Source organism: Drosophila takahashii, chromosome 2R, assembly GCF_030179915.1.
Source record: "Drosophila takahashii strain IR98-3 E-12201 chromosome 2R, DtakHiC1v2, whole genome shotgun sequence".
In the NCBI taxonomy this organism is placed as follows: domain Eukaryota; kingdom Metazoa; phylum Arthropoda; class Insecta; order Diptera; family Drosophilidae; genus Drosophila; species Drosophila takahashii.
The window spans coordinates 7753010-7766284 of record NC_091679.1 but is presented as its reverse complement, the minus strand read 5'-3'; the positions used below and the strand labels follow the sequence as shown (position 1 = coordinate 7766284).

The following is a 13275-nucleotide window of genomic DNA, read 5'->3' as shown; positions in this document are numbered from 1 at the left end:
GCAAATGAGAATACGTTCAAATGCTTTTGGAATTGCCGACAATTTTAAAACAACTTGGTAGTCTTTTTGTGAAGTGGAATAATAAAAGAGTCCTTTCAGATTGTTGGAAAAACTGATCATAAAATAGACAAATTAAAAAGTTTAAGAATAAATTTGCAAATGGTTGATGCACAGGAAGTCCATCAGGACCGGGAGAATAAGTTGGCGTTGTTGTTGTTAAATCTCTTAAGAAAGAACTTTCGGCAATTATAGTGAAAACAAGAATGGAAGCTACCTTCGGCCAGCCGAAGCTTATATACCCTTGCAGATCCTTCCTATTAACTTACAAATCGCAAATAATTTTACATTTTTTTTTTGTTTTTACATTAAGTTTTCTGTCCTTCCCTATTGCAGCTATATAATAAAGTCATCCGATTTTTGTTAAATTTCGAAAAAAACATATCCTAGAGTAGGAGAGAATATAATAAAAATCAACGGAGCTAGAATTTGTTTCCAATTAATTTGATCAAATTAAAATTGAAATTCGGAAATATTTAAAAAGAGTCATATCCTAGAGTAGAAGAAAATACAATAAAAACCAAAGAAGCTAGAATTTTTTTTCTATTACTTTTCCATTAATTTTCCGATCGTTCCTCTGGCAGCTATATGATATAGTCGTCCGAATTTTTAAATATTTAATTCGAAATTCAGAAATATTTAAAAAATAACATCCCTAAGAGTAGAAGAAGAAAGAAGCGTAATAAGGAAAGGTCGTGTTTTTTCTGCGCTCGTCTAAGGTCTAGTTTTTTCGCGTTTGAATAAACTTCTACTGGACAAAAACCTTCTCAAATCTTTATCCAACCATTCTAGCCGGTCAATAATAAAAACACTTTTGCCTAAACGCGACCGCACACACATCAACTTAACTTAATTCAGCGTCCGCTTGCTCCAAACCACTCAACAGAGCAAAACAAAACACTCAAACAACAAGGAAGCGGACCACAAAAAAAATAAAATAAACGACACTGGAAACAATAGCAAAACTTTTCGCACTTTTGAGATGGTTCTGCCGGAAGGAAAACGCCTGAAGGAGACCTCTGGCGCAATCCACAAGCGAGGCCGACCTTCAGATGCCACCATCGACACCACCTCCCCAATCTTAATCGCGGCGATGAACAGCCTATTCGATGAACAGGCCACTCTGATCAAGGCCACCATGCGGGAAGCCGAGGATCGAATGCTCTTGGTGCTGCAGGCAAGACTGTTGGATGTTACCACCGAGATGAAGCAGATGGCCGATCGACTTTCGCTACTGGAGCAGGAGGTCACAGAACTACGGTCACTGAAAATCCAAGTTGGAGCCGTGGAAGGAAAACTCCAGGCGCAACGTGATGAAACCGAGGCTTGTGCAGTACGTATGCATGGGGTTCCTTTTGTTGAAGGGGAAAGACTTGGATCGCTCTTCAACAAGCTGTGCTTCGCGGTGGGCCTTGTGCCAACCCCAAGAGTTCGCGATATTTTCAGTGCTCGAAAAATGCAAAGTTCGCTGGTCAACCCTCCAATCATTGTAAGATTGGAAACCACGAGGGAAAAGGTAGCCCTTCTACGCGCACTGGGAACCTACCGGCGATCAAATCAACAACATCTGAGCACCGGCAGCTCTCTATGTAAATGAGCAGTTTTCGAGAGATAGCTTTATCATTTTTAAAGAAGATATTCGCATGAAAAAGCATAAAACACTCTTTGCGGTATTTACGCGTCGTGGGATCGTGCACGTGAAGTGCACTAGGAGAGACGATGTGCAAATCATTCAGCAGATCGAAGAGCTTGCTGCCATTACTCCCGCTGAATCCCTCTCTGTCTCTCACTGTTCGCTTGACAAAGACAACCACATTGAGAATCAGAACTTTCGGAACTAAGTTTTCCCATAGCCCTCTCCTCTCTTTACCTTTAGTTTTTAAGAGTAAATTATCCAGTCAAATGACCATATTAGCTTTAATTGATGCTTGTGCCTTTCAAACCCATAGATGCGTGTTCCGTGTATCTTTAAAATCAAACAATGCAGGTCCTTCCATATAGCCATATAGCGAGCAGCCTGCTTAAAATTTTGAGTAAGGAAAAGGAGGGTCTTAAGATTGTCCATATAAATGCTCAAAGCTGCTCAAAGGATGAGTTTAGAGAAATATTTGTTAGTTCCAATGTTGACGTTGTTTGTGTTTCTGAAACCTGGTTTGTGAACGGATTTAGTGATGTTCCTTTTATGTGCGAAGGTTGTGAATTGTTCAGATCCGATAGGCTTAGTCAAAGTAAGTAAGTTAAGTTAAGTTAAGTTAAGTTAAGTTAAGTTAAGTTAAGTTAAGTTAAGTTAAGTTAAGTTAAGTTAAGTTAAGTTAAGTTAAGTTAAGTTAAGTTAAGTTAAGTTAAGTTAAGTTAAGTTAAGTTAAGTTAAGTTAAGTTAAGTTAAGTTAAGTTAAGTTAAGTTAAGTTAAGTTAAGTTAAGTTAAGTTAAGTTAAGTTAAGTTAAGTTAAGTTAAGTTAAGTTAAGTTAAGTTAAGTTAAGTTAAGTTAAGTTAAGTTAAGTTAAGTTAAGTTAAGTTAAGTTAAGTTAAGTTAAGTTAAGTTAAGTTAAGTTAAGTTAAGTTAAGTTAAGTTAAGTTAAGTTAAGTTAAGTTAAGTTAAGTTAAGTTAAGTTAAGTTAAGTTAAGTTAAGTTAAGTTAAGTTAAGTTAAGTTAAGTTAAGTTAGTGGGTTTAAAGAAGTGCAAGCGAGTCAGGATTAATATGATATCGCGCCTTCATTATTGATGTTAGTGGTAGAGCAGCCAAAAATGTTTAATTCTTTCTCGCGCTCATTTTAAGTTCCATTAAAGAAAAATTGCAACAATAAATTGACGTTATAAATTGAATGTGTCATCTGAGCCTTAGACCTCTTTAGTAAATTTGGCTAAAAAAGAAGAGCTCGGAGCGGCAACAACGGCTGCTCCAAAACAATAAATAAATAAATAAATAAGTGAATTGGAACATTAAATGGATCTCCTTTCTTTTAATTGATGGCGGAATGAAAATTTACAATGGAAATTTATAATAAATTAATTTTCTGGTAAATTGATTGATAGATGATGATAATTGGCTTGTTTTTTTTCTCAAAGTACCATCGAACTGCAGAAGAAATAAAACGGATTTCGGTATTTATCAGAGACCGTAACAGTTATAACCTATAAGTTTTATTAGTAAAAATCATTTTTAAGGTTATTTAAAGTTTTCATTATAAAAATTTTAAAATAATTATTATCAATCCGTATAACATCGCTCAAAAATAACTTTTATTTTTACTTTTATAAGTCTTGAATAACAATTATTTATGATTTTCAATTGAATTTTTTAAGTCGAAAAAAATAAAATCATTGAAAGACTGTTATTATTTAGCAAAGACTATCAAAGTATTTTACATATATATCGCGAACCATTTAAGTCTAAGCAACAAATTTACATAACGGGTTTTTCTTAATTAGTTTAAAATTCTGGAATACTTCAATCTATTCCTTATCGCTATTTTCCACTTTATAACAATTTCTTATTCGAAAAATAGTGAAACCCAGAGCTAGACAAGTCATAAGGGTTAGAAACACAAAAGCAGTAAAAAGAAAGGCCGTGTTTTTTTGTTAGTCTAAATTCAAGTTTTTTTGTGCGTTTGGATACACTGGAAAAAAACCTATTCAAATTCGCGGCAATGAATAGCCGATTCGATATATAAGCCACACTGATCAGAGTTCCCATGCGGGAAGCTGAGGATCGAATATTCAAGGTGCTGTAGGCAAAACTCTTTGATGTTACCACCGAGATGAAGCAGATGAGACGCTTTTGTTATTTGTAGTTTTTAAGAGTAAATTATATAATCCAAAAACCATATTAACTTCAATTTATGCTTGTGCTTTCCAAACCCATATGTGCGTGTTCCGTGTATCTTTAAAATTTAACAAGGGAGGTCCTTTCTGCTCAGAACTGTAAGTAAGCAAATGCTCAAAGCTTAGTAAGGAAAATGGATGAGTTTAGAGAAATATTTGTTGGTTTCAATTTGAAACTTTCAATTCTGACGTAGTTTATGTTTGCGAAACGTGGTTTGGTAACGAATTTAGTGATATTCCTTTAATGCGTGAGCGTTATGAATTGTTCATATCCTTCGGACAGCAGCGTTGAATATACGTTTATTATAAAAAAAAATGATAAAGAAATGAATCCAAAAATCAGCTGCTGTATCTATAGACCCCATCGTCTAACCCTCATTAAGGATTTGCTGAAGACGGTCTTAGACCTATCCGTTGAATATCAAAACTTTGTTTTGGTAGGGGACCTTAATAGTAATATGATCAGTAAACAACATGTACATTTTTTCGTTCAGGCTATACGCTACTGGAATGACCTTCCTAATAATATTAAAAACCTAAGGATTGCAACGCAATTTATAAAAGATATTACCAATTATTTGAAAAGCACAACATCATCATAATACTATTACTATTACTCTCTATCTGTTTAATTTTAATTATTTAATGTTAAATGTAACTATTTTTATACCCTTGCAGAGGGTATTATAATTTCAGTCAGATGTTTGCAACGCAGTGAAGGAGATGTTTCCGACCACATAATGTATATATATTCTTAATCAGCATCAATATCCGAGTCCATCTAGCCATGTCCGTCTGTCCGTCTGTCAGTCTGTCCGTCTGTCCGTTTCTATGCGAACTAGTCCCTCAGTTTTAAAGCTTTCGCGATGAAACTTTCCCAAAAGTCTTCTTTCTATTGCAGGTAGTACATATGTCGGAACAAGCCGGATCGCACCACTATATGTTATGGCTCCCATAGGAATAATCAAAAAAATAATAGAAAAACTACACTCAGAAAAAAAAAATTCCTAGATTTAAGGAAACATGGACTACATTGCCTAAAATGGTGATTTAAGGCCATTGTGGACTTAAAAATAGTAAAAATGGCCATAAATGTTCAATTTTAGGCCATAGATTTTAAGGAATTAAAATCGTGAAATATAGTCCACTACCTAAAAAATAGCACATGCCCATAAACAACACAAAAAAACTTTTTTTTTAACAAAAAATAAAAACAAATCATTTTTTATTATTCGGGAGGAAATTACGATCTTGGTACTTATCAAAATTTTACCCATATATGAGTATATTTAAAAAAAATAGTCTATAAACAATAATATATTTGTTTTTATATTTTCAAGAAAATGTTTAATTAATTTTATTGTGTTGATTTTTTATATAGCGAAAACGTATAAAACTATACATTTAGTTTTTTTTTGCCATACAGTAATCATTTGCTAATTACTTAATGTATGGACAGCCACAAGTTTGATGATTTGGCTTCAATGTATTTTTAGGAAAAGTATCCCTAAAAGGAAAATAATATGCAATTAAAGACGCTCTAAATCCTTCGTTCAAGGACTAGCTATTGTTATAATAAATAAGTGGTCAATTTTGTGTCGATCGGATTAATAGTTTTATAGTAATCGTGTCCACCGCAAAGGTAATTTCGAAAAAACAAGATTCTGAGATAATCGCGTTTAAAGTTTCAAGTTTGTAACGGCCGATGTGCAGGTAGTGGTAGTGCGCTATAAATAGCTACAACTTCGGTTCTAATGCTCCGATCGTTCTGAATTTTTGTAAGAGTATTCCCAACAGTATATATCAGTATATTTTCATCTATCACAACTGTATATAAAAAATAGTCATAAATATGTTAGCTATGCTGTTAAATTAACAATGTTTATCTTATCCATATGAGATGTTAGCTTAGTAAGAGAGTGCGGCGTACACATAATATTTTAATAATTTTTATCTAATAAAAAATTTTAAAAATGACTTTATGTGTCGCTTAGACACATGTACTTAACAGTGTCTGATGGTGTAACTGGTAAGGTGTCTGCCCCTGAAGCGAGAGGACCCCGGTTCGAATCCCACTGGTGCAAATGAGTTGAAAGTTTTTTTCAGTTGTAAAATTCATTTACTAATAACAATAAAAAATAAATACAACAATAAAATTTAAAAATAAATGTAAAAAAAAAAAATAAAACATGTCTTGTACTGGACTCGAACCCGGTTCAAAATAGCCGGGAACTGGCATAGTTTCCTCTGGGCTACGCCCTTATTAAATTTTCGAGTGGCTAACTGCTTTTGTAAGTTTAGATGAATATCTAAATGCTTAAATTTTTGGGTAATATGGACTTTTTTTAAGACCATCATGGCCTTAAAACAAGTCAGTGTGTTAGGACTTAAAACAAGTCTAAGATTCCTTAGGTCCAAAATTAGTCCATATTACCTTAGTTTAAGTCCATTTTTTGGGTTTTAAGTCCATATTTTTTTCTGGGTGTATTGTAACTTTGTAGAAAGTAGGCGTTTTGATTTTTGACAATGTAAAAACAACATTTTAAGTAGGTATACCTGCAAGGGTATATAAACTTCGGCTGGCCGAAGTTAACTTCCTTTCTTGTTTCTTTTGTTTATTTTTTGTATTCCTCTTTATTAATTTTGTATTAGCTTTTAAGTTTTGTAAAATACCCTATTATTAATTTTTCCAAAGTGGCCGATGTAATAATTTATAAGACCTAGTCTTGTCACATCAGGATAAAACAAATAAATAAATTAAATTAAATTAGAATTTCAAAAAACACCGAAGCTAGAATTTGTTAACGATTTTTTTTCCGATCCTTCCTATGGCAGCTATAAGATATAGTTGTCCGATCCGGTCGGTTCCGACTTATATACTACCTGCAATAGAAAAAAGACTTTTGGGAAAGTTTCAAGCCGATAGCTTCAAAACTGAGAGACTAGTTTGCGTAGAAACAGACGGACAGACGGTCAGACGGACCGACGGACCGACGGACAGACGGACATGGCTAGATCGACTCGTCTACACTCAAAATAAATTTTACCCTAAATTTTAGAAAATCGCCCTAAAAATATGGATTTTTTTTTTCTAAATACAAGAAAGTTATTTCTAAATCTAAGGAAATTTTTCTAAAATCAAGAAAGTTTTTCTCAAATCTAGGAAGTTTTTCTTAAATGTAGAAAATTGTTACCATGAACTAAAATCACCCTAAAATCTAGAAAAAGGCCCTATAATTAGAAATTATTTTCTGAAAAATAGAAAGGCAAACGAAAATAATAAAATTTTTCTAAAAATTAGTGCCCTAACCCTAAAATGAAACCAACCCTAAATAATAGAAACATTTTCTAAAAAGTAGAAATTTTTTCTAAAAAATAGAAATATTTGTTTTCACATGCTCTGGCACACCAAAATGTTCAATGCCAGAACTTGTCAGCTGCCGTCCGGCTGTACTCGTGGCGCAGACGGTTAAAGCACTTGGTTAGCAATCGAATCGACGCGGGTTCGAGTCCCAGAGCAAAATTTTTTAACCATTTTTTTTATTCTTTTTTTTGTTATTTTATTTTCTTTTTATTCATTTTTTTACTTTTTTTATTTCTTTTTTTATTGATGGCAAGCGGTAAAGTGAAAATAATTAGGTTTATATTCAGCTATTTACTATATACTACACATAATATAAATTGCGTTAGCATAAATACACTAAAAACACTAAAACACTACTGGTCAAAAGAATAAGTACACACGTTACACCCTCACTTGCTAAGAGACATCTCTATAGTTATTGATAAAATCTGATTTGCAGCTTAAAAGGAACACTTAACACTTAAGTATGGCTTGTGATTCCCTAAAATTTCCTTAAAAATACTACTCTGAATAAATAAAATCGATTTGGAAAAAAAAATGAGTACTTACACCGTAAAAAATAAGGAAAAAGGGGAAATAAATAAGAAAAAACCAAAGTTACATGCGGTTTTAATTTTAAGAAAAATAGTTAAATTTTAAATTCTTAATTTTTTTATTTTTATTTTGATAGTAGATAAAACGACTAAAAAAATGAGATATGTTTCTGTCTGTATGTCTGTCTGTTCGTATGAACGCTGGCTGAGATCTCGGAAACTACAAAAGTTAGAAGGTTAAGATTTTCCACACATATTCTTGAACCTACGCAGCGCAAGTTTATTTTAGCCGAGCGCCACGCCCCCTCTAACGCCCACAATCGCTCACTAACGATTTTAAATGCGTCCACATCTTTAAAGATTTCCGAGAAGTATAAATGCAATTTTGTTGTGTATATATATCGAAAAGTAGAAGACATTTTTCAAATCGGGCCATTTATTAAAAAGTTATACGCAGTCAAAATTGTTTATATATCTATCTCCCTCGCACTCCCTTTAGCTGAGGTTCGATTATTAGATAGTCGGCACACCAACCCGAGTACAGCGTTCGCATTCCCTTTAGCTGAGTGACGGGTATTAGATAGTCGGGACACCAACCCGACTATAGCGTTCTCTCTTGGTTTTTCTAAAAGCAAACCAATTCAATTTATTTGTGTGTCAGCAGTGCCAGAGCATAAATGAGTGGAAAATAAAATGATATAAATATATGAGTGGAAAATAAAATCAGGCAAATATATGCTCGTATAAATGAGATCTTAATCAAAAGTTTTTGGTACTTGGCGTTTTCTTTTGTTTGCGCCATTTGAGAGTGACACCGTTTTTGTACCTTGTAGGGTATCGTGACAAACCTTTTGTAGGGTATAGTTGATTTTGTGTAAAAAACTATAACTTCATAGGCCATAATGACTAGCATTTTAAATGTCAAATTAAGTTTATTTCCTAAATAAATTTTTAGTTTTTTAGTACAAAAAGGAAAAACAGAATATTAATGTGGCCTAAATATACGGGTTGTTCTTTGTTTATGTATGTATCTCTTTAAAATTAAAAATAAAGTATTAATATATATAAATCAATGAAAAGGTAATAAAATAAGCTTTATTTCTGCATTATTATGTTATTTATTTTTGTAGTTACAAAGCTTTTATTCACGTTTGAAGTTAAAAAAAAAAAACAAAAACCGAATATTAATGTGATCCACTGTATATTCTTGATCAGCATCACTAGACGAGTCGATCTACACACAAAAAAAAGCACGTCGCCGTAAAGTCGATATGTCTATGTAAATTTCAGTTTTTTCATACTCATATCGTTTTTACCTGAAATATTCAAAAAATGTATATTAAATAATATCATTTTTGCCGAATTCTCTCTCTAGGAGATTCTTTAACTTCGAAAAAGAAAGCAAGAAGCAATATGGCAAGCAAAATTTCGTGAGTGGAAACAAGAAAGACGGATTCGAACTGACGTACTTCAAGCATATGGTCTCTGTCGTACAGCAATGAAAAGCACGTGCAACTGTCCATATGCATATGTACACTACTGGTCAAAATAATAAGTACACACGTTAGATCCTCACTTGCTAAGAGATATTTAACACTTAAATATGGCTTGTGATTTCCTAAATTTTCTTTAAAAATACTACTCTTAATAAATAAAATCGACTTGGAAAAAAATGAGGTAAATTCTTGTCAAAAACCAAACTTACATGCGGTTACAATTTAAAACAAGAAAGGAAGCTAGCTTCGGCCAGCCGAAGCTTATATACCCTTGCAGATCATTCCTATTAATTAACAAATCGCAAAAATGTTAATTTTCTAATATTTCTCATTAATTTTCCAATCGTTCCTATGGCAGCTATATGATATAGTCGTCCGATTTTGATCAAATTAAAATTGAGATTCGGAAATATTTAAAAAGAGTCATATCCTAGAGTAGAAGATAATACAATAAAAATCAAAGAAGCTAGAATTTATTTCCTATTACTTTTCCATTAATTTTCCGATCGTTCCTATGGCAGCTATATGATATAGTAGTCCGATTTTTTAAATAATTAATTCGAAATTCAGAAATATTTAAAAAATAACATCCCCAAAAGAAGAAGGTAATATTTCAAAAAACACCGAAGCTAGAATTTTTTAAAGTTTTTTTCTTCCGATCCTTCCTATGGGAGCTATAAGATATAGTTGTCCGATCCGGTCGGCTCCGACATATATACTACCTGCAATAGAAAGAAGACTTTTGCGAAAGTTTCGTCCCGATAGCTCAAAAACTGAGAGACTAGTTTGCGTAGAAACAGACAGACGGACAGACGGACAGACGGACAGACGGACAGACGGACAGACAGACAGACGGACAGACGGACGGACAGACGGACAGACGGACATGGCTAGATCGACTCGTCTTGTGATGCTGATCAAGAATATATATACTTTATGGGGTCGGAAACGTCTCCTTCACTGCGTTGCAAACTTCTGACTGAAATCATAATACCCTCTGCAAGGGTATAAAAAATAGTTCTCTGGCAGAGCGAGAGTGCCGGGTGCAAAAGGAATTAACGAAACGGCACCGGACTTTGGACTCTGCCGTGGACGTTGGTCTAGGAGGTCAAGTGCCACATTTCAGCAACCGAGCGGCACACAGGCGTGCCGTTTGCACCATTGGAATCAGCGGGACGGCAACAACTAGAAAAACGAGAACTGCAGGCCGTGTGCGAAGTACAAGGGAATCAAACAGGAACCCTGGACTTTGGATCTGTATTGGAGGGTTGACGCGGGCAGAGCGCAAAAGTATATAACAGAACTGCGCCGGACTTTGGACTCTGCCGTGGAAGTTGGACACGGATCATCTTAACATCTTAAGAGTATACAAAAAAAAAATTTTAAGTCAATCGGACAAAAACTTTAGAAGTTATGCTAAAACCAGTACCCTAACCTCTAACACTTTAGGTACGTAAGTGCATCTTTAAGTGCGTTTTTCTCGAAACCACGTTTTGAAAGTCCGTGGTCATCGGCATTTCTAAATGGCTCAACCGATCTTTTTCAAGTTTGTCGCATATTTTTCTGCATAAAAAAAACCCGCCCCCTGGGATGCACTTTTTTTATTTTTTAACTTTAAATATTTTATTTTCTTGCTGGAGTCCCTCAAGGAAGTGTGCTGGGTCCTGTCTTGTATACAATATTCACCTCGGACCTTCCGTCGCCCAGGCGAAAAGTGCTCTGTGAAGAGAGGCGACAGATATAGTGCAGGACAAATGAGTTTGAGGCCTGGGCGTCGAGGTGGAACATCGCAGTTAATCCTGCCAAATCTCAGCATGTAACCTTTTCATTGAACAGGCTGAACACTTATCGCCTAACCTTAGACGGGACTCCAATAAAACACTCGGACACGGTTAAGTACCTTGGACTTACTCTGGACAGGCGCCCTACCTGGAAGCAGCACATTGTGGCCACCTGTGCTTCAGTAAGGCAAAAAGCGGGGAAAATGAGATGTCTTCTTCGACTGGGCAGTGGATTGTCGATCACGGCGAAAACCCGGCTCTTCAAAGCAACCTTGATGCCTAGTCTACATTGGGGTATACACTTCTAGGGCACTGCCTGTAACACTTCCATAAAATGAATTGAATCCTGCCAATCCAAAATTTTAAGACATGATAAACGCCCCATACTATACAAGAAACACTACTATTTTTCGAGATCTCAAAATTAATCCTGTTTGGAAATCTATCACCAATACTGCCATTCGCTACAGATCAAAACTCGTCTCCCACACAAACAGACTTGCTTTCACACTTTTCAGACCTATGAACAGAAGAAGACTAAAGAAATTGCACCCATCAGACAATTGAATACTTGGACGGCACGCTTGTGGGAAACTCATTCCAGACTTAGACGCATAGACTGCAACACTGCTCAATTTTTGTAATGACTCTTTTTTTTATTCACTACTTTCGTTATTTTTACCATGGGTGAAAGTGAATTGAGTTTCACATAACACCCTCCAATACATTTTTTTTTGTTGAGCATATCGAAAAAAAAAATAGCTGAGGTGCAGAGGGCGTCACACGACTAGGTCAAGGCGATCCGTTTAATTTCTGTCTCACTAAATTCTCGCATGTAGCCTGGAGCGTCGAACAGAGTCTGAGTGGTGAAAGCCTGCGACAAGAAATCGTGAGCTTGGGGAGAAACCAATCAGCCAGAAGGAAGATCGGTCGATCGTTGCGGTCTCAAGTGGAGAACTTCAAAAGAGCCCTACGGTTGGGTCGTGTAGTCCCGGATCGGCGTACGACACAGACCCCGAGTACCAGAAGCAAAGTGAAGCGCTCGGCAGTATACATGCGTAACTTGGACTGCCAGCGCGATCTGAGTGAAACACTAGTGGGACCATCCGGGACAGAGCAAGGGGCAGGCGTTGGTGCATCGACAGGAGATATTCCTGGAGACCGCGGCCTCTGTTCACCCTAGTCTAAAAACGGTGACGCTTCCCTAAACCCGCGCAGCTGATCTCCTGGCGAGTCTAAGGCGCTACGAGTAGGGATCGATTCTACGCGGCCGAGTCGGGCAGCGCCGAGCATCTTCAGGGAGCTTCAAGTATCTTCAGGGATCTTCAGACTACAGACTACAACTTTATGGGGTCGTAAACGCTTCCTTCTAGCTGTCACATATTTTTGCACGAATATGAGTAACGGGTATAATAAGCAGTAGGTTTATGTTCCGTTTTTTATTGTTTCAGGGTGGTTAAACTCTTGCCCTAATGTAAATGCATACATTTCCTGTGCCAGCCCTAAAAATGCTAAGGATCTCTCTGCGGTCTTTAGTTGATTTAAAAAGGAAAATATCACTATGGACGGCAGTCCATGTAGTGACGAAGCGCACCAGGAGAGTGTGCGAAGGCGACTACTATATATACACGAAGAAATGAAAATCTGCTGTGATCAGGGAACGAAAAGACCTGTTATTGTAAATTTTTCATACAAAAAAATCACGCACTTAGAAGGGTGCTAAAAATTTTTTAAATACACCACAATTTTTATTAGCCATTGTAGTTTACAAATCCGTAATGATTTTTATTTTTTGATTTTTATAATAAAACTCAAAAAATAACTGTTATTTTTTGATTTTTATGAATAACAGTTATTCCCTTGACATTTTTGAAAAAATGAAATAATTAAAAAAAAACATGATACCCGTGCTTTTTATAACTTACTAAAAATTTGTTAAAAAAGGCAACCGCGCATATTTTATACCTATATTTTTTTAAAATTTTGTTTACCCACAAAATCGCCATAAATCAAGTTTGAGTTTTATTTTTGATCACGACGAATAACTGTTATTTGTCAACTTTTATTATAAAACTCAAAAAATAACAGTTATTCTTTGAGTTTTACTTTACAAATCAGAAAATAACTGTTAAAGTTAAAAACTTATAACAGTTACGTTCCCTGGCTGTGATAGTCAGAATGAAAACGAAACGAATGAAACGAAAAATTATTACACTCGT

The 13275-nt window shown here is 35.2% G+C and overlaps 1 protein-coding gene across 13 annotated transcripts in view; it reads right to left on the bottom strand.

The window, feature by feature from the left end:
* The window catches only part of Nipped-A (Transcription-associated protein Nipped-A), a 520496-nt gene that overhangs the window by 423877 nt on the left and 83344 nt on the right, over window positions 1-13275 (bottom strand). Inside the window, exon 4 of one of the 13 annotated variants that reach the window (XM_070213840.1) lies at window positions 9066-9095. The exons of the other annotated variants lie outside the window; for them this stretch is intronic. Within the exon in view, the coding sequence (XP_070069941.1) occupies window positions 9081-9095 (15 nt within the window). The 3' untranslated portion in view covers window positions 9066-9080. Of the gene's footprint in view, window positions 1-9065; window positions 9096-13275 lie in introns of those variants that run through there. 13 annotated transcript variants of the gene reach the window in all.